At 37.9% G+C, this 24,115-nt stretch overlaps 1 protein-coding gene and 1 long non-coding RNA gene across 2 annotated transcripts; one reads left to right on the forward strand and one right to left on the reverse strand.

Moving 5' to 3' along the window:
- Nucleotides 1–295: 295 nt before the first annotated feature.
- On the forward strand, nucleotides 296–2,888 carry LOC122311769. The gene is made up of 3 exons (XR_006242858.1): nucleotides 296–349; nucleotides 621–717; nucleotides 1,083–2,888. It is a non-coding gene; the product is annotated as an uncharacterized LOC122311769 (long non-coding RNA).
- Nucleotides 2,889–4,297: 1,409 nt separating this feature from the next.
- LOC122311693 (ABC transporter G family member 31-like) lies at nucleotides 4,298–5,299 on the reverse strand. The gene is made up of 2 exons (XM_043126331.1): nucleotides 4,974–5,299; nucleotides 4,298–4,862 (listed from the first exon to the last, which is right to left on the reverse strand). The coding sequence occupies exons 1-2, from the start codon at nucleotides 5,216–5,218 to the stop codon at nucleotides 4,844–4,846; spliced, it is 264 nt and encodes an 87-aa protein (XP_042982265.1). The 5' UTR covers nucleotides 5,219–5,299; the 3' UTR covers nucleotides 4,298–4,843.
- Nucleotides 5,300–24,115: the final 18,816 nt, after the last annotated feature.

The following is a 24,115-nucleotide window of genomic DNA, read 5'->3' on the forward strand; positions in this document are numbered from 1 at the left end:
TATGTGTGCATTTGGCTAAAGGTTTCGATCAGCTGATGACGGCAAGATGATTTGATAACTTTTTATATTTAAAAAAAAGTACTGTAGGATTCCTTTACAAGAAGTTTACCCTCTATTTCAAATTTCTTTCTTTCTTGTTTGGAAGCCACATAAATGAAACTGCTGCCCTATTGATTTTTCACTCTCTCTACTTTTTCCATCATTGATGTTTCACTATTTTTTAGGATGGCATTTTACATATATGATTAACCATCTATGTTCTAGTTGCCTAAGATATGGTTTCTTTAACTTTACAGAAACTCCAAAGGACAAGAAAGCAAGTTTAGTGATCCATGAACGTGTAGATAAGGTATTGCAATTCTTGTCTTTTTTTTTTTCCCACTCTGTTCATCAAATAGTGAACCAGTGTCTTAACATTTCTTTCACTGAGCTGAGCTCTTTTTGCCTGCTTAAGTCAATACCATATGTAGGATGTCTATAACTTAGCATTCATGTTTTTTTAATAAATGTATAATTAGATTCATCATACACTGTAAGGGTACCTAGTTTAGTTGCTACTTATCAGTCATATGTTCTGGCTGAGTTGGCCGGCTGCTAAGTATTGATTTGAAATGGAACAGGTTATTGCAGGCGTCATGGACAAACTTAACCTGCAGATTCCACCATTTACCAGGATCGATCTTCTCCAGGTCATTCAAACTCAAGCCTTGAGTATAGGTAACTTTTTTTTGGATTTATAGCCACCGTATTTTTCACCTTTGTTTAGGATACAAAAGTCACATGAACTTGCTTAAACGAAAACCTTTATGCAGTTTGTATTACTCAATTTGACTGGCTAAGTCTATTGGCAGCATTTTCTTGTGAAATTGGTAGATCTATGTACAAATAATATAATGTGATTTAATTTATTGATCTGTTTTTCTGTCCAGTCAATTTTCATATAAATCATTCTTGAAGCAACAAAAACCAAGGAATTATACGAGTGACTTGTAATTTTCTTTTTATAAGTAGGAGTGACTTGTAATTATTTTGAGGCTTTGGTCTTATAGCTTTCTTACAAAGCCTCTCTACTTGAACTACAGATAAAAAATATGTGAACTGGACCCTCCAAGTAGCAAGTACTGTACATGGACACAGAGCTCCATTGCCATTCATCAAATCTGTTGAGGTTATTCTATGTTTAGAAATTCATGATGCTGCTCATTTCCCTTTGTTACCACTATCCAAAGTCTTTCTACGTATTATATATTTGAAGTCCCAAAGCCAGGTCTGATGCCCTCTAAGAACCCATATTGAACAATGAAAGTTTATTTGAATACATCCACGCAACAATGTTGGTCATCGTTATTAAGAAAGTTTTTTTAGTCTTTCTCTCACTCTGATATTTCACCTCTATGCCTCTCTGTAGTAATCCCATGGATCATTAAACTAATGATGACCCTTGCTCGAAATTATTAACTAATATATCAAGAATGAGCCACTTTTGTAGGTATCCCATCCCTAGGGTAACTTTAGGGTGACATTGGGATCCCTATGTCACATGAGACATTTTAAGTTCCAAGTAGCCTTTTATTCCAATTGGGCTAACCGTTCTGTTGCGTTGCACCGAGGTTTCTTTCTTGGACAAGCAAGATTATAAAGCCGCCATTCTACATATGCAACCTTTTCGGCTAAAAAGGTTGCTTCCATGCTATCACATATTGAGATTGTAGTTGTTATTGCGCTGAATTTTGCTGAAAGGAGAAGGGGAAAAAAAGAAGAGGAGGTGCATCAGTGCTATTATATCTATATTCAGGAATTTTTCAATGTCATAGTGTGCTTCTTAGCAAAACTTAAATTTTCTTTAAAAAGAATATTGTGCTCCACTCAATAATTTCTTCCAGGGATCCGAAAAATTAATTCAGATACGTGATCTTATTATTTTTTGTGTTTCATTTGGTTTTGCTTCAAATGAGAAAATTTGGCATCGGGGGGAACTTATCAGGATGCGTAAGTGATGTAGGGTCCTCCTCAGAGATTTGGATTGTAGTCAACTTGCTTGGCCCTTTATGAGAAAATTTCGAATGCTTTGAATTGTTGACTTTTCCTGAGGAGATAGGAGAATTGAATATCCCATTGTTTAACAGTAGTGCTTGCTTATAGCTTAATTAGACATTATCTGCTGCATCCTTTTCAGCTTCAGTGGCTGTTATTGATACTTGTCAGGAGAACCATGCGGGCAAGATCATTTGAATTGGTTTAAAGACTCAACATCAGTGATGGTTGCAGTGGTTGCTAGTCTGCTGAAATGAATGTACCTGTTGATTTTAAGGTGAGAGGTAGACTGGTCCTATTTATTTCTTCAAAGCTTGCATGGCCTTTTTGGTTGATAATTTGGTTATTTTCATATTCATTTTTTGGTTCTTGAATTTATGAGCTCACCCTCCACCCCATTCTTATTTACATTTGTTGAGATGTAAATAATAATTTGTTGCTATGGTGTTTTGTTGTATACTTGTGTCTTCCAAGTTGATACTGCTCTGGTTTTATTTAGATTTTTTTCAAAATCTTTTAAGCATGATTTGATTATTGCATAGTTTATCAATGTTTTAAAGGGATCTCTGCTAGCTCTTATTTGATGGATGTTTCTTATCTGTAGCTTGTGGTCATGGTCGCAGAATGCTTATGGTCGTGGAGCTGTTAGATTTTTCTAGATTTTCTTGTACATGTGGTTCATTTTTCATTTCAGGATGAGAAAGAATTCGTTAAATAAACTCATGAAAGGACTGCTCAAGTCAAAGAAGATCTTTGCTAGCATGTGGTCTAGCAAAGGCAGAAATGGTGACAATAGTGGCTCGAATTTATCAGATAGTCTTGGTTCTGCAAACCTAGAGGAAGTAAAATCAACACCTCCCAAAAATAGGAGGCATTTTATATCTTAGATACAATTGAAAGAAATAGTTCCGTGGGTTCTTTTGCACCTTTTGCTTTTCTTAATGACATTAGCAAACTTCAACAGTAGTACTTATCGTTTATAGATTTTATAAACCTAAAAAATAAAGTGCATATAGATTTTAGACGAGGAGTTCAGAGTTTGTTTTGCTAAGAAATTTATTATTGGCAAAAGAAATTTAACTTGATGGAAATAAAATCTATAAAATTTCAATTAATTCTTGAGTGTTTGTAAGAAAAAAAAAACATTTTATTTATCACAAAAAAGGAAAAGAAGCTCGTTCGATATGAGTGGATAAAAATTAATATAATTTCAAAAAAATAATATATTGTAAAAAAAAATTATGAATAACGTGGCCAAATGTATTTGTGGCGAATTTTTATATTTTGCGCGGCGACTAAACGTCCCTAGAAATAGCACATAGCCTAGCGGGGAAAAGTCTTTCAGGCTCAAAATTTGTGGCAACTTTCGGACAACTATTTATTAGTGGTAAGGCTAAATTGGGACCATTCAGGCGAACTCTTTTCGCCGGAAATAAACTTATTGTTATTTCTGCTTCCAGAAAAATCGAAAGGCCAAATACACAGATCCTGAGGGAATAAGTCGGAAATATCATGACAAACACTTATCAGGAAAAAAAAAACCTAGATCAAGATACCTAGTTTTGGCTATACATTTCGAGTAAGTAATTACAGATGGATTCTAAGAATTTAAACAATGAATATTGCAACGCACATGATGGTCATTGAAATAGGTGTCAATGGATAAAGAAAAAGAATTAGAACTGAGAATTATATTAATCGCTATGTAGAAAACATAGTTTTCATGGGGAACTAATAGGAAGAATCCAATTTATGTCCTTCAGGAAACCAGATCATAACCTCACCTAATTCCACTATTGACTATAAGTACTCTTGCATACATTACACATCTTAAGTAAAATTGTTCAAAAGTTGCAGATAGCATGGTCTAATAAAATGGATATTAGGTAAATACGATCTCTAACATCAGCAAGACAAACTACAACTTTCACCAACCCACTTCTTCAACAGAATTAATTCCATTATCCCATCCTAGCAATATGTCAGCCACACTCAAAGTCTCCCTTCTGATCTTTCAAACCAAAGTTTTAGAAAGCAAAAATATCAGGAAAAAGAAAATCTTAATATTTTTGGGAAAAAACCACCATAAAAAACTGATGGCTGATACTTTCCTTGTTGACTGATGTTTTCCACAACATTTTGATTTACAAAGAATGCAAAAGAAATAATGGTTAACCATAAAGAGAGAACAAAGAATTTTAACCCATCGTGAATATAATATACAGAATACTTGTTTCATTTAGTTGTCAACGGGAAAAAAGGCTAAATTTTGTAACATTGCATTTGCATTATTGGATGTTGATCGTACAAAGATTTCCACAAATCTGAGCCTTATAGTGCAACTGGTATGTTTCTCACAAATCATCACGACATAAAATTATATATACTCGGAGAGAAACTACATATACTTTTTTCCGGTGAATTCTCTGATCAACCATATGGGCAAGCCAAGATTATTTAATCCGTACCTTCAAAGTGATCTTATTTGCATATCTAGGTAGCTTTCCAGTTATGCCATCACCAAAAAGAGAACCAAAATCGTCCTCTGTTGCCTGATTCTTCTTCTGCATCTTTTTTCTCCTATTCTTCTTCTGATCCCGCTCCTCAGGCTCAAACTCATCAGGGACTTCGTCTTCGAGTTGCAAGGCTAGTGCTCTAGACTTAACAACATCGTTCGAGCCCTTGTAGGTGAACTTCTTGTTGGAAGCAGGGAGCTTCTGGAGGCATTGGGAGGCGATGCTGGTGAAATTTCCGATAAACTCGGTGTACTCGGATAGGATCACCGTGCCCCGAGCCACGAAGCTGTAGATCAGAGATTGCTGCCCCATCTGATAGAACCAAAAACCCTATATCAACCCCAGACGATCCAGCAACCACCAAGTTGCCACAAGAATAATGATAGAAAGAGAAACAGAGACATAAAATCTTGAGCGCTATACCTATAGAGGCGCTCTTTAATGGCAAAGAGCAACCTATAGTTGTCTTGTTCATTGGTGGCTAAGGCATTCCTCACAAAAAGCTCACGGCTAAAATGGTCCGACATCCGCCCGTCGATCGTCTCGGTCTTATAGTCCTCTTTCCCTTGCTCCGACGGAGTCCGCCTCAACAACGCTAAGTTCGTCTGCTGATGCTGTGGAAACTTCTCGATAGCCGCCCATAGCAGCTCCTCCTCGTCCTCCAGCATCGATTCCGCATTCGAAGGTCTTCCAAATGACTCTTCTGCTCCTCCAATCTCGAAGTACTCGGTCCCATTCGATGCCGAGCTTCTTTCTCACTATTTTCTTATTTGCAGTTAAACGGGTACTTAACAGCAAATAAGAAAATTAACGGAAATAAAAAAATAAAAAATCACTGTTTATAATTAGATAGGTACGATAATTGCGGGCTGCTCTTCATATTGTAAAATGTTTAAGCAATTATCAAGAACAGTAAATCTATTCAGTACATTCCTATTAATAAAATCACAGCATGCAGCTTAGTTTAATTTTGTTATAAAACTTGTGTTTTATAGATACAAAATATTGCCAAGATTTGTAATAAAGAAATTCAATTCAAATAACAAAGCTTTATTAGTTTTGGTTCTGAAAAGCTCAACAAGTATATTTCTGTTTCTTGACTCAAAACCGAAATGCACAAGATTCACAATATCTACAATACTATCAACTGTGTTCACAAAACTAGAAGAATACCAACACAGATCTTATACAAGAATATACAGTACTTCCAGATCCAATATATAAGCACGAATCAACAAATAACCGAGAGCATATATATACCGGAAATAAGAATGAACAATGAAATAAGAAAAATAAGTAAAACATAGAAAGAACACACCGAGATACGTGGTTCGACCCTAATGGTCTACATCCACGACAGGAATGGCCTCAGAGATCTTTATTGATAAACAATACAGCACAGAGAAGCCTCAGTTCAATAGGATTACAAGCCCTCACAAGAAATCGCACAGATTTCTCTCTAGAGATCAAACCCCGAAACCCTAAAACAGCCCCCCTTCTCCCTTTTCTCTCTATCTCTCTGCCTCTCAAGAAAGACCCAGCCGCTGCATACACAAATGACTCAACACCCTTAGGGTTTACACGGTAAGTATGCAATATATATGTTACAACAGATGGTGACAAGTGTAATGATCCAGCAGCTTGGCTTATGAAGATCCAGATGGGAGCACGGGCTCCTCACGTGGTCTGGCAGCTCATCACTTAATAAATCAACGACCCTGATCTTTCCTCCTTACAGCACCTCCACTTATTACACAGATAAAAGAGTACGTTAGTTTATTAAACAAATAGAGTAACATATAAATGTATTGACATACATATCACAAATCTCCACCTTGGCAAAACATTTATTTGCCCTATGTCTATAAAGACCCTCATCATTGGCTTATTCCTGCACTGTCCCCCCTAATGGGGACTGACTCTTGACTCCATACCTACTAAGTTCAGACAGTGTCTGAACTTTGACCATGGGACAGACTTGGTCATCATATCTGAGGGGTTATCCTCAGTTGAGACCTTTTCCACACCTACCACTTTGGATTCTATAACATCTCTCACAAAGTGAAGTCGTATATCAATGTATTTAGACCTCTCATGAAAAACTTGGTTTTTAGCTAAGTGAAGTGTGCTTTGATTATCACAATGCACTATGATGTTAACACTGAAAATATTTAATTCACTTGCAATCCCTTTTAACCATATGGCCTCTTTAATAGCTTCTGTCAATGCTATATATTCTGCTTCTGTGGTGGACAATGCCACCACAGATTGTAAGTGTGATTTCCAGCTAATAGCCCCCCCAAAAGCAGTAAATACATATCCAGTTAAAGACTTCCTAGTATCTATGCTCCCAGCAAAATCAGAGTCTACAAAACCAGCCAACTCACAACCCTCTTTCACATTGTTCCCAAAAGTAAGACCCAAGTTAATAGTACCAGCCAGGTATCTTAATACCCATTTAATGGCCTGCCAGTGGGGTTTTCCTGGGTTCCCCATAAATCTACTAACTACACTCACTGCATAGGTTAGATCAGGCCTAGAACAAACCATAGCATACATTATGCTTCCCACCATGCTAGCATAAGGGATTTGTTGCATAAAACTAATATCAGAGTCTGTTTTAGGGGCTTGATCTATTGACAATTTGAAATGTTGTCCTAGGGGTGTAGCTACATGCTTAACATGTTCCATACCAAATCTGTTGAGAATTTTAGAAATGTAATTTTTCTGAGATAAGTAAAGCAAACCAGCATTCCTATCTCTTTCAATTTCCATTCCTAGAATTTTCTTAGCAGGACCCAATTCCTTCATTTCAAATTCTGATTTTAGCATGCTTTTAACTTGATTAATTAAAACAATGTCCTTACAAGCTACCAGCATGTCATCAACATACAATAGGAGATAAACAAATATTCCCTTTTCTTCCTTTTAATAGACACAACTATCATAGCAGCTCCTTTTAAAATCATTATTAATCATGTGTGTATCAAATCTCTTATACCACTGTCTAGGTGATTGTTTGAGACCATACAAAGATTTTTTTAAGAAGACACACTTGATTGTTTTTAATTTTTTTGGTAAAACCTTCAGGAGGCTGCATATAAATTTCTTCTTCAAGTTCTCCATGCAGAAAAGCAGTTTTAACATCTAACTGTTCTAGATGCAAGTTTTCAAAAGCTGTATAAGCTAGTAGTAGCCTAATGGAGCTGTGTTTAACCACAGGAGAAAAGATTTCATTGAAATCAATTCCTTCCCTCTGTGTAAACCCTTTGGCTACTAATCTAGCCTTATACCTGGTCCCTTCTACCCCTGGTATGCTTTCCTTTTTCTTATAGATCCACTTGGATCCAACCAGCTTAACCCCTCTAGGTTTAGGCACTAAAACCCAGGTTTTATTTTTATTTAGAGATTCCATTTCCTCATGCATAGCAAGGATCCATTTGGGGGAATCCTTGCTAGCCATTGCCTCTTTATAAGTTTTAGGTTCCTGATTAACTATTTCATCAGCTATTGTTAAGGCATACATAGTTAAATCAGCTTGTCCATACCTTATAGGAGGTTTAAAATAACTCTCTTTTGCCTATCTCTTACTAGATTATAGGAGTTGGCTCCACCTTGAGCCATGTCCCCTGAGTCTTCTTCCTCAGGGTGATTACTTTCCCCAATTTTAGGTTCAGGTTGGGCCTTTACTTGCTCCACCTCAATCTGAGATCCTCTTGGGGGCTTAACAGTTTCTTGGTCTACCCTTTCTCCCTGTACCCGAGCCATTTGTGACTCATTAAAGGTCACATCCCTGCTTACTATGCTATTATATCTTCCTGGTCCATCTACCCACAGCTTGTAACCCTTAACACCTTCAGGATACCCTATAAAGATGCACTTAAGTGCCCTAGGTTCCAACTTGTCAGTTTTTGAATGTGCATAAGCAACACACCCAAAAACTCTTAGGTAGTCATACTTTGGAGGTTTTCCAAACCATAACTCATGAGGAGTTTTAAAACCTATGGCAGATGAAGGACACTTATTAATAAGATGTACAGCAGTAGTGGCAGCTTCTGCCCAAAATGTTTTGGGCAGCCCTGAGTTTGACAACATGCACCTTACCCTTTCCAATATGGTTCTATTCATTATTTCAGCTAAGCCATTCTGTTGTGGGGTTTCCCTCACTGTCTTATGCCTAAGAATTCCTTCCTTTTGACAGTACATGTTAAACTCATTTGAGAGAAACTCAAGATCATTGTCAGTTCTTAAGATCTTGAGTTTTCTACCTACTTGGTTCTCCACAAGGGTCTTCCACTCCTTGAACTTTTCAAAGGTGTCACTCTTGTTTTTAAGGATGTAAATCCAAACCTTCCTAGAGTAGTCATCCACTAGAGAGAGAAAGTAACTTCCCCCACCATGTGAATTTACTCTTGCTGGTCCCCATAGGTCAGAATGAACATAATCTAGGGTTTGCTTAGTGTTGTGGGTTGCTGACTTAAAACTAACCCTCTTTGCCTTTCCATAGATACAATCTTCACAGAAAGGCAAGTTTCCTAGGTTTGGATCACTCAGCAGCCCTTGTTTTTGTAATTTTAAAAGCCCCCCTTGACTTACATGCCCAAGCCTCCTATGCCATAGTACAGCTTTGTTTTCAACTATGTTTTGAGTTGGGGATGCTTCCCCAACTACTGTTTTCCCAAGTAGTGTATATAACCCATTTTTTATTTCTCCTTTCATGATAACTAAGGAACCCTTAGTAACTCTAAGTACCCCTGCCTCAGATTTGAAAGAATAACCTGCCAAGTCAAGCATACCAAGAGAAATTAAATTTCTCTTTAATTCAGGTATGTATCTGACTTCACTCAAAACCTTTTCAATTCCATCATGCATTTTAAGTCTAACTAACCCTATTCCCATGACTTTGCAGGACTTATTGTTACCTAGAATTACATGTCCCTCTTCTTGTTCAGAGAATGTCTCAAACCACTCCCTTACTGGACACATATGAAAAGAGCATCCAGAGTCCATTATCCACTCTGTTTTTGAATCAACCTCACTCACTATGGGTACCTCAGCACTCTCATACCCTTCTAAAACCACTGAGGCATCCCCTGCCTCTTTGGTTTTATTCCCAGGATTATTTTTCCTATCAGGGCAATCTTTCTTAAAGTGCCCTTCTTTGTGACAGTGGAAACATTTGAATTGTTTCCCCTTTGACTTAGACCTATATCTCTTATTTTCATTTTTGCCCTTCCTTTCTCTCTTTTCTGTTCTACCCCTGACAGACAAGCCTTCCCCATGATTCTGTTTGGTATCTCCCCTACTTTGAAGTTCCCTAGTATGAAGTACAGATTGTACTTCATCTAGTGTCAAAGAGTCCCTACCATACATCATGGTTTCTTTTAGACTTAGGTATGATGAGTCCAAAGAACTCATCAAGAGGATGGCCTGATCCTCATCCTCCACCTTAATGTCTATATTGGCTAAGTCTAATATGATTTTGTTGAACTCATCTAGGTGTTGTCCTATTGGAGTCCCACGGGTCATCTTGAAGGTATACAGTTTTGTTTTCTTGTGTAATCTATTTGCTAAAGACTTTGTCATATATAGGTTTTCTAATTTCAGCCAAATGTCTGCAGCCGTGTCCTCACTAGCCACCTCTCTCAGGACTTTATCCCCAAGAGAGAGGATTAGGGCACTATGGGCTTTCTGGAGAATGTCCCTCTGGACAGACCCCTTATCTTCCTCTTTCGAGGAAGAGCCCTTCTGTTTCTCACCTAGGAGAGCATCCTGCAGTCCATGTTGGACTAGCAGTGCTCTCATCTTGATTCTCCATAGGCCAAAATCATTTTCACCAGTGAATTTCTCTATATCAAATCTCATGGTCCCCATGAACCTAGGATCTAGATACCAATTGTTATAAAACTTGTGTTTTATAGATACAAAATATTGCCAAGATTTGTAATAAAGAAATTCAATTCAAATAACAAAGCTTTATTAGTTTCGGTTCTGAAAAACTCAACAAGTATATTTCTATTTCTTGACTCAAAACCGAAATGCACAAGATTCACAATATCCACAATACTATCAACTGTGTTCACAAAACTAGCAGAATACCAACACAGATCTTATACAAGAATATACAGTACTTCCAGATCCAATATATAAGCACGAATCAACAAATAACTGAGAGCATATATATACCAGAAATTAGCAAGGAAATAAGAATGAACAATGAAATAAGAAAAATAAGTAAAACATAGAAAGAACACACCGAGATACGTGGTTCGACCCTAATGGTCTACATCCACGGCAGGAATGGCCTCAGAGATCTTTATTGATAAACAATACAGCACAGAGAAGCCTCAGTTCAATAGGATTACAAGCCCTCATAAGAAATCGCACAGATTTCTCTCTAGAGATCAAACCCTGAAACCCTAAAACAGCCCACTTCTCCCTTTTCTCTCTATCTCTCTGCCTCTCGAGAAAGACCCAGCCGCTGCATACACAAATGACTCAACACCCTTAGGGTTTACACGGTAAGTATGCAATATATATGTTACAACAGATGGTGACAAGTGTAATGATCCAGCGACTTGGCTTATGAAGATCCAGATGGGAGCACAGGCTCCTCACGTGGTCTGGCAGCTCATCACTTAATAAATCAACGGCCCTGATCTTTCCTCCTTACAGCACCTCCACTTATTACACAGATAAAAGAGTACGTTAGTTTATTAAACAAATAGAGTAACATATAAATGTATTGACATACATATCACAAATTTCTCGAAAAATCACAACATGTTTTTGTATATTGCCCGCCCCTCTTTTTTTCTTAGTTTCTTGTTATTCTATATTCCTTTGTTTTGCTTCATTAATGGTTAAGCTGAAGCTGCAAGAGGGTGAAACAAATACTCAGGTAAATAACCAACAAACCGAGAATACTCCGATTGAAGATGGGGCTGAAGAGTTAGTGTCGGTTTATTCTCAGGAGGGATTGGATGCACAGAAGGAGGATTTATTACAGGACGACAGTCCTGACATACAGAATGTGCCTAATGTGATGGAAGTTATGAATGAGGTGCATGCAAATGCATTGATTTCTGAGACATATACTGGGGGGGAAGAACATGATTGTATGATTGTGGCTGGTATTGTGGAGGAACCTGGTTTGACTGCTATGGAGGATCAATGCGGAAATATTGTGGAGATGAATGAACCGAATGTTGTTGAGGAAAATATTACGGACAGAGAGGAAGGGGAATTTCAGGTTTGCTCAGAATCAGAAATGGAAGGACATGCAGAACACTTGGCCAAAGGAAAGGACTCTATATCCGATTCTGAAGTACAAGTAGAGATTGGAAAAGAAAAAAAAAACTAAGACTGTTAAGATAAGGGGATCTGCAAGGGTTAAAAGCAAACCCTCTAGATTTGCCTTATGATTAGTTCATACTTATTCTGGAATGTGAGTGGCCTGGGTATGTCAAGAAATAGATTGAAGAAGTTAATTGTGAAGTTGAAGCCTAAAGTACTTATGATTGCTGAACCTATGCTTTCTCAAAATCGCATCCAGGTATGGAGAGATCGTTATAATTATGATAGTTGTGTCTCAAACGAAGATGTGGGGGGAAAGATTTGGTTGATGTGGAAAAATGAAATTAATGTGGTAGTGCAGACCATGGGAGATCAGTTTATTACGGTTACAATGGTGGAAAATTCAAAAACTATTCTAATGACTATAGTCTATGCGAAATGTTATTACCAGGATCGAAGACGGTTATGGCGTGATTTAGAAGTAACTAATCTGCAGAATGTGCCATGGATTGTAGTTGGCGATTTTAATATCATTAGAAATGATAGTGAAAGACGCGGGGGGAGGCCCAGAATTTCAGTAGCTATTGAAGATTTTAATAATTCTATTGATATATGTGGCTTAATGGAGATGAAGTTCAGTGGGTCAATGCTGTCGTGTTGTAATGGACATGCGAATCTTACTCGCAGTTGGGCACGTCTGGATCGTGGGTTTCTTAATGCATCAGGATGTGATGAGTATCCAGACGCTCATCTTAATTACTTGACTAGAACATCGTTTGACCATGCGGCCATGCTTTTTACGCTGTCCAGGAAGGAAGTGACTTATGGGTATCCCTCCTTTAAATTTCAGCAAATGTGGACTACACATGATTCCTTTTTTGAGTGTGTCTCTAAGGTATGGTCAGCAGAAGGGTCGGGGTCAGCAATGTCCAGTTTAGCTTTTAAACTCAAAACTTTAAAAGCTGCTCTCAGGGTCTGGAATAAACAAGTTTTCGGAAGGACTGAATCGCATATTGAAGCGCTGGAAGGGCATATTAAGAATATTGAGACTAATCTACAGGGTTCTTACTCTCAAGAGGAGGAGATGGATCTGATGGCGTCCCAATTGGAGTTAAAGGTCTGGCTGGATAGAGAAGAACAGAGGTTATCTCAGCAGGCTAAACAAACTTGGTTACCAAAGGGTGAAGCTTCCTCTGTTTTCTTCCGAGCAGTTAGTAGACGGAAGAATTATCAAGTGACTAAGATGCAGTTAGCCGATGGAAATTTTCTTACTTCTCCCGAACAAATACATAATGGTGCGGTCGACTATTTTAAAAATTTTTTGGAGGCTCGTCTAATGGGTGACATGCCTAATTTGGAAGGCCTGGTTGATAAGGTGGTCACTGAATCCGATAATGAAGATTTGTGTCGAGTGCCATCTCAACAGGAAATTAAGGAGGCTGTTTTTTCTATTCCGGTGGACAGTAGTCCGGGACCTGATGGGTTTGGCTCTGGGTTTTACCGAGTATGCTGGCAGATTATTTCTAAGGAAGTTGTTGAGGCGGTGGTAGAGTTTTTCAGTGGTGGCATACTACCAAGATTTTATTCAGCCTCATTCTTGGTATTAATTCAGAAAATCCCTAATCCCACTAGCTTTGATAAATTTCGTCCGATTAGCTTATGTTCAGTATTTTACAAGATATGCTCTAAAATTCTGGTTACTCGATTATCTTCGATATTATCCAGAATTATTTCGCCGGACCAAGGAGCTTTTATTAAAGGTCGGAGTATTTTTGAAAATATTAGTCTCACTCAAGAGATGTTCCATGGTTTAAATAAGCCAGCTCGGGGGGGCAATGTTGTTTTAAAAATTGATATGGTGAAAGCATATGATAGCATTGATTGGAGATTTCTTTTACATGTGTTGAATTCTTTTGGATTTTCTGACGCGGTTTGTGGTATTATAAAACAATGTATTACTACTCCTTGGTATTCCGTGGTTATGAATGGAATCCCGAAGGGTTTTTTTAAGGGGGGCCGAGGTTTGCGACAGGGTGACCCGTTATCTCCATATCTTTTTATTCTAGTGGAAGAAATCCTCTCAAGGATGCTTAAGCAACAAATACAATTGGGGAAGATTAAACCATTCTATCATCCGAGGGGAGCACCAATTGTTTCCCATCTACTTTATGCGGATGATATTGTTATCTTTACAAATGGTGGAAAGGCATCTCTGCAGGCTATTTCTATGGTTATTAAGAAATATGGCGAATGGTCGGGACAAATGGTGAACGAGAGAAAATCTTCTATTTTTTTCTCTAAATATATGTCTGTAACTCAGCGCCGAAGGATTTTACGCACGACTGGGTTTAGTGAAGGGACAACACCATTCAATTACTTGGGAATTCCTATAGTGGCAGGCAGACTTTTGGTGGCACATTTTGAAGGTATAATAAACAGAGTACGAGATCGTATTGAGGGGTGGAAGACTAGGCTTTTGTCCAGTGGTGCTCGACTTATTTTATTAAAGCAGGTACTACAAAGCATTCCAATTCATTGTCTATCTATTTTGCATACTCCAAAAGGGGTGATGGAAAAATTGGAGCGTTTATTCAGTACCTTCTTTTGGGGAGTAAGAGATGGGAGGTCGAAAAAGAAATGGAAGGCTTGGGAGGATCTCTGTCGACCTGTATCGGAAGGGGGTGTTGGGTTACGGAAGTTGCAAGAGGTTCAGACTTCTCTACATATGAAGTTGGTCTGGAATTTGTTACATGGTACTTCTATGTGGTCGAAGTTCTTTCTCGCTAAATATGTTCATCAAAAGCATATCTCCATTGTGGATCCATTAAAAGGGTCTAAATTCTGGAAGATGCTCCTACATAATATACCAGAAGTGCAGAAATACTCAAAATGGAAGGTCAGAGATGGTAAGTTATCTTTCTGGCATGATAAATGGTTTTCGGCTGGTCCTCTATCTAACGCACATGAAGTCAGAGAACTACCAGGTTTATCTTTAACCGATTGTAAAACTGAAAATGGTTGGAAGGTGGAGGTTTTTGATTAGCTGGTAGGGGCGAAAACAACAGAAAAAAATAATTGCTGAATTAGGAAGGGTGAAACAGGGGAAAGACATCCTTATTTGGCTTCCTAAGGCTCATGGTAATTTTTCAACCAAATCCGCATGGGACTGCATTCGGTTACGTAGTCCAAACTCACCGTGGGCTAAGTGGTTGTGGAATTCGGCCTTACCAAGGAAAATGTCAATTATCATGTGGAAAGCTCAACATAATTGTCTTCCAGTGGACGATCGAGTGCGCAGAACAGGAATTCCGTTGACATCCAAATGCGACTGCTGTAGGGAAGGGAGCTATGAAGACCAGAATCATGTTTTGGCTACCGGAGAATTTACAGAACAAATTTGGAGGATGTGTGCTTCAAAGCTAGAGCTGCCATGCTTGCAAGGTAAAACATGAAGAGAAAAGGTGGAGTCCTGGTATAGGCGTGCTAAAACTTCTTCTCAAAGTGGCCAATTAATTGGCATGTTGCCGAGCATTATCACCTGGAGATTATGGAATCGTAGATGTACTGCTAGAATGGAGAACCGGCAGGAATCTATCCAAACCATTTGGCAGTCGATAGTATATTGGGTGGCCTCGGTAGGTGAAAATCTTAAGGCATCACCAAAGTGGTCATCACGGGATGAGAATATTCTGAGTAACTTCCATATACCGTATAAACCAAAACGGGTTATGACAAAGATAATTAAATGGATGAGACCCCAGGAAGGATGGTATAAACTGAACGTGGATGGAAGTTCAATGGGTAATCCGGGTACTTCGGGGGCAGGAGGAGTGATTAGAGATTTTGGAGGTAATTTCGTTTCTGGTTTCGCTATAAGCACTGGTAATCGGACCAATAATTTTGCTGAATTTATGGGGCTGCTTCAAGGAATCCGGTGTGTCCATTTTTTGGGCTTAGATAAGATAGAGATCGAGATGGACTCGAAGCTTGTGATAGACTGGTTTATGAAGAAGAGATGTGGACTTTGGTACTTGGAAGACTATTGGGAGGAGTTGCTAAGTCTTCTTCAAGGAATAACATTTCGGATTACACATGTTTATAGGGAGAGTAATTCATTGGCTGATGGTTTTGCTAGATTGGGAGCTGCTGGCATTAATAAAACTTGGAATAAAAGTTCGGATTTACCTTCGCCTCTCAGGGGCATTTTCCGTTTAGATAAGGATGGTTGTCCTTATCTTAGATTAAGAACCTTTTGTGGGTAGTTTGTTTTTGATTGACTAAGATGTTTTTATTTCTTAAGTTGTATTCATGGTTTTCCTTCGCCTAAAGTGAGGATGTATTAATAAAATTGGGGAGGGGCCACTCTTGGACATGTGGTCCCGACTCTTTTGGAAAAAAAAAAAAAATGGTTAAGCGATCTACCTTTAAAAAATCAAAATTCCAGAAGTACCAATAATATCCGTAGTTCACAGAGTAACAACATTAACAAGCTGCCATTCTTTCGAACCGGTTCTCCTTGTACTTCACACTATTCTTGGATTTTGGCTAACCCAAATGCATAATTTAGAGTTGTAGGATTTCAACATCCTAAAAGGTAACCTAATTTCATTCCTTAACCCACTCAAGAAACAATTAAGTTTATTCTTTTCAAAAATACCTATAATTCTATTATAAAGTACTTCAAACTCAACTTTATAAGAAGTAACAGTACTAACCTACTTGAGCCTTTGGATAATCATAGGAAGATGACCCAAACCTAACCTGGACAGCCTGCATAAACTTCTCCTACAAATAAAAAAACTCCTACCTCACTAGCATCCTAAAACCAAATTAAGGCATCTTCATCCATAAGGAATGAGGACATGAAGGTTATTTGACTAAGAGGAACTTGATGATACAAGTAGGGGTACTACCCACACCCTACTTCCCCACACCCCGCATGGGCAGAGGGTGAGATTTTCACCCCCATAGCCCACCCACTTCAATAATGGACTATAGCCCACTAGGCGCAAAAATTATTCTTGGGTCCAAAAGTGATAAAATATATATATATTTATATTTTTGGACTCAAGTTGTAAATTTAAATTTGTAAATATAACTATGTGTAGTTTTTAAATTTGCTATAACATATTTATCTGTCAAGGCAATACAAGACTCCCACATTGCTTAAGTATAAGACTTGTATTGCCAAGACAACCTATAAAAGGGCCATCCTACTACACTAAAACTTATACAAAGTATTAAGTAAAAGTTCTACTTAATACATATTAATATATGTATATATAGTAAGAGTAATAAATATTTGTAAATATATATATTATATATATATATATATTTATATATAAAAAATTAAATATGCTAGGTGGGGGACGGGGCATGGCCCCGCTGGGCCATACCACCCCCCACCTTGGCCGGTGTTTTACCCTCCGAGGCAGCCCCCCCCCCCCAATGGTTGGTTGGGGTAGCGGGGTGCAGGGCCCCGATGCCCACCTCTAGATACAAGAAATTTTTATTGTATTCTAAATCCAAGCTACAGGGTTCTTGCACCCAAATCTTGAAAAATTTCAACTTAAGGTTGGGTTTGGATGTTGGGTTGAGTTGAGTTGAGTTGAGTTGAATAAAATATTGTTAGAATATTAGTTTTAAATATTATGAGTGTGTTGGGATTTGAAAAAGTTAAATTTTTTATTATATTTTATATAGAAATTTGAAAAAGTGTATGGAGATTTGAAAAAGATGTAATGATGAGATGAAATAAATTCTCTTTAATAAAACCCATGTCAAAAGTGTCTTGATGGTGTATCTCACTCACCCCTTCGTTGACTTCACCATTCCTAACAAAAGTGTGAGTATCATGAAAATATACTCGCTGGTACCCATGGAAACATTAACTGAAATTCTTGAGATTTGCTACAACATTTTATCAAATCTCTTGTCTTGGTTTTCCCTGTCTAAATGGGCAGTCTCCTGTTGTTGCAATAAAAGAGCAATCGTATCCTCAATTTGCTTTTGTTGATCTTTTTTGCTGTTACCAAAGATGATTCACTTAATCAACAATTTGAACATAGGATCTAGTCCCTCCACCATTAAAAATGATATGAAATGGGCCATTCAAATGACAGAATTCGAGACAGTTAATATCCAAGAATCGAGAGAGAGAGAGAGAGAGAGAGAGAGAGAGAGAGAGAGAGAGAGAGAGAGAGAGACTATGTTGAATGCAATTTGATAGATGATTTCTCTCATTTTTCCCTTGTCATTTATAACACACTTGTTCTTCATGCTATACAACACCGTACGCATTATTTCAAAAAACAACATATTAAAATGAAGACACTCTACTTATTATAGAAATCAATGTATACTAAACGACACAATTCTTATTAACCAAAAGGACACGTAACATTAGTAGGTTTAACGTGTTGAGTTTTGCTTCTTTTTAGTCCCACACCGGTGGGTTATTAAATGAGGGGCAAAACTTAGGGTTATAAATAAGGGGCTTAGCCTCTTAGTTTAAGTGCACCAGTTGAAAGCTTATCTAGTAACTTTTGACTTTAGTTAAATTCCTCTATTAGCCCCTTGTAAAAGGGGAAGAGGTGTAGAGTTAAAGATTTACAGTGGGGTAGCTTTGTGGGTGTGGTGAGGAGAAAAATTGTGTGATTGTAACAATTTTTCACATAGTGAATTTTCTTCTCTGGGTCTGGTGGTTTTTCTCCTGTTTTGGAGTTTCCACATAAATTTCTTGTGTTGTTATTATTTCTCTATTTTTCTTGTTATTCCTGCAAAGGGTAGATCCTAGAGGGGGTGAATTGAGAGGTCCAAATTCCCAACAATTGGTATCAGAGCCACTAGGCTCTTTTTATGGGGTGGAGCTTTGGTGTGGTAGTGTGGATACGTACAGTCTAAGGAGGTTCTGTCTAGGAGATTGGAAATTTTAAGTGTGTCCATTGTGACCCTCCAATCTTTCCTGGGAACTGATTTAGTGAGGTACTATTCATTTCTACAGTAAATTTATCAAAGTAATGTCAGGAAGTAGGCTTCCAAATCTTGTCAAATTTGAGGTGGAGAAATTTGATGGGAGAATCAATTTTTGCATGTGGCAAGTACAAGTCAAGGATGTCTTGATTCAATCAGGATTACACAAGGCATTGAAGGGCAGACCAACACCTGAAGTCAGCACTGGTACTAGTGTGACTGGTGAAAGGAGCAGATCTAAAATGAGCGACGAAGATTGGGAGGATCTGGATTTGAGAACAGCAAGTGCGATACGTCTGTGCCTGGCCAAAAATGTTCTTGCAAATGTGCATGGAATATCTACGGCAAAGGAACTCTGGGAAAAACTTGAAGAGTTGTATCAGACGAAAGGCATCTCAAATCGTGTGTACCTGAAGGAGCAGTTTCATACACTGCGGATGAATGAAGGTACAACTATTTCAGATCATTTAAGTGTTCTTAATGGCATTGTCGCTGAGTTAAAAGCTATTGGAGTTAAAATTGATGATGAGGATCAAGCCTTGAGACTCATCTAGTCTCTTCCACTTTCCTATGAGCACATGAAACCTATTTTGATACATGGGAAGGAGAAAATAATTTTTTCAGAAGTTACCAGTAAAATCTTTTCTGAAGAGAGAAGACTAAGTAGTGGAAGTAATGCTCCACTTGAGAACTCAGTAATGGTAGCAGCTGGAAATGGGAAGATGAAAAACTCCATGAAGAAGAAAGTAGTCTGCTGGGAGTGTGGACAATCTGGGCACGTCAAGAAAAATTGTCCAAGAGCTGGAGCAGGTTCGGCAAGTGGCTCCAAGTCAATAAATGGAGATACTGGAAATGATGCTAATATTGTGTCTCTCTCCATGGAAGATTTTGCTCTTTAAAAAGAGACATGTACATCCTCATGGCATGTCGCTAATTCCCAAAGTTGCCATGATAGAGGATGTGTTAATGTTAGCGGGTCCACAAGTTTGCACACAGGCATTGGTTTGGCATTGATGCAGGGTGTGTGGTGGAAATTCATGTCGATGGCTGATGAACTTCCAGGAAAGCCAAACGTGGAAGTTACACCATAATTTTCAGCAAGGTTGTTTTTCGACATGAGCTGAAGTGAAATGCTTGGAATTGGTTTATTCTAAGTGGGTATGCTTTTATAGTGAAGCATGATAGCGGAAGTTATGAAAATCTTCATTGAGGTGGAGCTTGGCTGTGGGACCAGTCAAAGTCGCAAGGTGGAGATTGTTGAGTTTTGCTTCTTTTTAGTCCCACACTGGTGGGTTATTAAATGAGGGGCAAAACTTAGGGTTATAAATAAGGGGCTTAGCCTCTTAGTTTAAGTACACCAGTTGAAAGCTTATCTAGTAACTTTTGACTTTAGTTAAATTCCTCTATTAGCCCCTTGTAAAAGGGGAAGAGGTGTAGAGTTAAAGATTTACTAGTGGGGTAGCTTTGTAGGTGTGGTGAGGAGAAAAATTGTGTGATTGTAACAATTTTTCATATAGTGAATTTTCTTCTCTGGGTCTGGTGGTTTTTCTCCTGTTTTGGAGTTTCCACATAAATTTCTTATGTTGTTATTATTTCTCTATTTTTCTTGTTATTCCTGCAAAGGGTAGATCCTAGGGGGGTGAATTTGGGAGGTCCAAATTCCCAACATAACGAACTTCATCACCACTTCCTTTCTTTCTCCCCCTTTCCATTGCCATGATGTCTATCTCCCTTCTTTTCATCTCCATTCTTAACCCACACAGTATTTGAAGCAAGGAAAGCGCTAGCAGCCGAATGGGTGAGTTTTTTTGTTTTACACTCACCAATAATCACATGACACATAGGAATTATATCAATTAAAGGATAGAATTGCATGTAGAGAATCTTAATTAATTTCATATTTTTTTTCTTCTCCGAACCCATCTCTTTTTTTCCCTCTCCTTCCTCCCCCGTCAATCTCCCCCCTCCCTTTCTTTCTCTCACACATTAAAATAATCTCTCTCTCTCTCTCTCTCTCTCTCTCTCTCTCTCTCTCTCTCTCTCTCTCTCTCTCTCTCTCTCTCTCTCTCTCACACACACACACACACACACACACTAAAGTACAAGCAAACCAACAAAAATCCATAAAAGTATTTAATACATTTACAGAGATAATTTAGAACTGATTTATGGCAAGCATTCTAGATGAACTGAGAAGGTTGTAAGAGCCGTGATGCTTAAAGCCACACCCTTTTGGAGTTTCAGGGCGATTAAATATCCAAATCATCCAAGACAAAAAGATTTGACATACCAACTAGAGGCAATCAGATGGTAACAATGCCCATAATACATAATTGAAAGTTCCAAAATACTCATTCAAGTAAAGGGTTCATAACAACCTTGTAGTACTGATCTCTTTCACGGTTTCATAACAAAATCATACAAAGAATATATGAATGGTACATTAAACGAATTACAGTTCTTGCAGAAACTCACATCTCGTTGAGGGAGATGAGTAGGGTTGTAAATGAACTAGTCTATTCGATAGCCCATTTGGTACTTGTCTGATTAAACTCGAATTGAACTCAACTTCTGAAAAAAGAAAAAACCTCGCCCATGAAAAAAGATACTCCCTCGATTAGTAAACGATACATATATGACAAAACTCGATTCGACTCGGTCAAGACTCGTTATGGCCCGCTCATTTATGCTTGAGTCGACTTATTTACTTGACTCGATTAAAGTTCACTCATATATTGATAAATATATACATACATATATGTATATATACATATATATATATGTATTAGCTAATAATAGAAACAGAGCACTTTTATAATTAAATATATACTATGTAACCTAATTAGTCATACCTAGGTATTGAATATACTTCACAGCTATATTTAATAATTTGTACAATAATTATTTAATAAGATTGAATCATTTCATATACTATTATGTGAGAACCATATATGAAACAGATATATACTATCATATTATGTCTATGTATTAATAAATTATGTAGGCATATAATATATTATTATTATGGATAAATATCAACTAGTTAGATATTAATTATTTATAAATTTTGAAAATCTTATAATTTAATAGAGGTTCTACTTATTAGTTGTACAAATTCAATATTAGTTTTTTTTTATCTAATTTATTAATTATTAAATCTTATTAAAAAAATAAACAATTGGAGTTGAGCTCAAGCTTGGCTTGACTCGAGCTCGTTTTTTAAACGAGCTCAAATTGGGAATTTGACTTACGAGTCGAGCTCGAATAAAGATTAAATAAGAAAGCTCAAACTCGAACTCAAGCTCACAGGCCCAAGACTGGCTCGCTCGACTCGATTACAGCCCTAGAGATGGGAATCCAAATCAAGCATGCATGTCGACCGATTGAGGGAGATCTATTGACCTGTTGAAAAGTGAGACAGTTTTGTGGGTTTTGGGCTTGGGGGAAGAGAGAGGCGACGAGTTTGAGATGAGGGGAGAGAGAGAGGCGACGGGTTCGCAGGTTCTAGGCTTGATGGGAGAGGAGAGGTTCGATCAAAAGAGAAAAGGGAGAGAGGAGTCTGAAAGGAAGAGGAGTATGTCCAAAAAGAAAGGAGAGAAGGGGGAAATGATTCCCAACCATCGCACTTGCTGATTTTTAGGTAAATCACCTACGTGTTGGCTTATAATTGGAGGGTGTAAAACATGAATAAGCAACCCATCCAATTTGAAGTTAAACTCTCTCTTTTTTTTTTCTTTTTTTTTGAAAAATTGACTTCATTCATTTATCAAAGAAAAGTTACATCCATGATCGGATACATATAGGGAAATTCCTGGATCACAAGCCAACAACTACATTTAGAGCTCCACCAGTATACAATTTTCTTTGTGACTAATATAGTCTTAACTATTGCTTTAGCTCTTTACAGACAAATCATCTAAGAGATAGCACTTTGCCTAAAACAGAGACTCCTATCTCACCCGTTATAGGAGAAGAAGACCTAATCTCTATGGACAAAATGTCCAAGTGAAGATTTTTTTTTTTAATAAAAAAAAGGAAATAACAATGAAAACAGAAAGATAGATGAGAAAGTAATTCAGTTTAGATCTACTTTCGTAGACTTCAAAATCAGCTATAAAAGTCAGATCTGAATGATCTGATGAGGTAATCCACCACTATCTTCCTAACGATCAGCCTAGGAAGCATCTTGTGCTGTTCATACCTCACAAAAGGTGCCAGAGAACTGTAGATATGCCTCTTCAGGCTTGAAGAAAACAAAATAAATTAAGAAAAGAGGGAAGGAGAGGGGGAAGAGGAGGGAATAGGAGGGGAAAAGGAAGAGAAATAAGGGATGAAGAAAAGAGGGTAGGAGAGGGGGAAGGAGAAAGGAGAAGGATGCCTCATTCTCTAACAATTTGGAGGATTTCTGAGAGAGGGTTTGAGAGGGACAGTGTCGGCACTAGAGTTTGAGAAAGTAGAAGAGTGGATTGTGGATTACTTAGGTCTCTATGGTTTGAAGCAAGCATCTAGGCAATGGTTTGCTAAACTGTCCACAGCATTGCTTGATTATGGCTTTACTCAAAGTACTTCAAATTGCTCTTTGTTTATCAAGAAATCTGACTCATCCTTCATAGCCTTACTAGTCTATGTAGATGACATTCTTTTAGCAAGTGACAACTTGCTTAAAATACAGTTACTCAAGACTTTTCTACATGATAAGTTTACAATTAAAGACTTGGGGGAACTCAAATATTTTCTCGGATTGGAGGTGGCAAGATCTAAAACTGGCATATCAATTTGCCAAAGAAAGTATGCTCTAGACATACTTGAACGAGCTGGAGTTCTTGGTGCAAAACCTGCAGCTTTCCCAATGGAATCGAATTTGAAGCTCACTGCTTCAGATGCTGATTTATATGAAGATCCCCCAGCCTACAAAAGATTAGTTGGGAGGTTGTTATACTTAACAATAACTCGACCTGACCTTGCCTATTCAGTCCAAGTTCTTAGTCAATTTCTAGCAAAACCAGCTGTTAGTCATTACCAAGCAACCATTCGAGTTCTTAGATATTTAAAGGCAACTCCTGGACAAGGTTTATTCTTCCCAGTTTCATCAGAATTGTAGCTCAAGGCTTTCTCAGACAGTGATTGGGTAGGGTGTGTTGACACTCGAATGAGTGTAACAGGTTTTGCCATCTTTTTGGGTGATTCACTAATTTCATGGAAGAGTAAAAAGCAAGCTACAATAAGCAGATCCTCTGCAGAAGCAGAATATAGGGCCCTTGCCTCAACAGCTTGTGAGATTCAATGGCTACTTTATG

Source organism: Carya illinoinensis, chromosome 5 (genome assembly GCF_018687715.1).
Source record: "Carya illinoinensis cultivar Pawnee chromosome 5, C.illinoinensisPawnee_v1, whole genome shotgun sequence".
Lineage (NCBI taxonomy): Eukaryota > Viridiplantae > Streptophyta > Magnoliopsida > Fagales > Juglandaceae > Carya > Carya illinoinensis.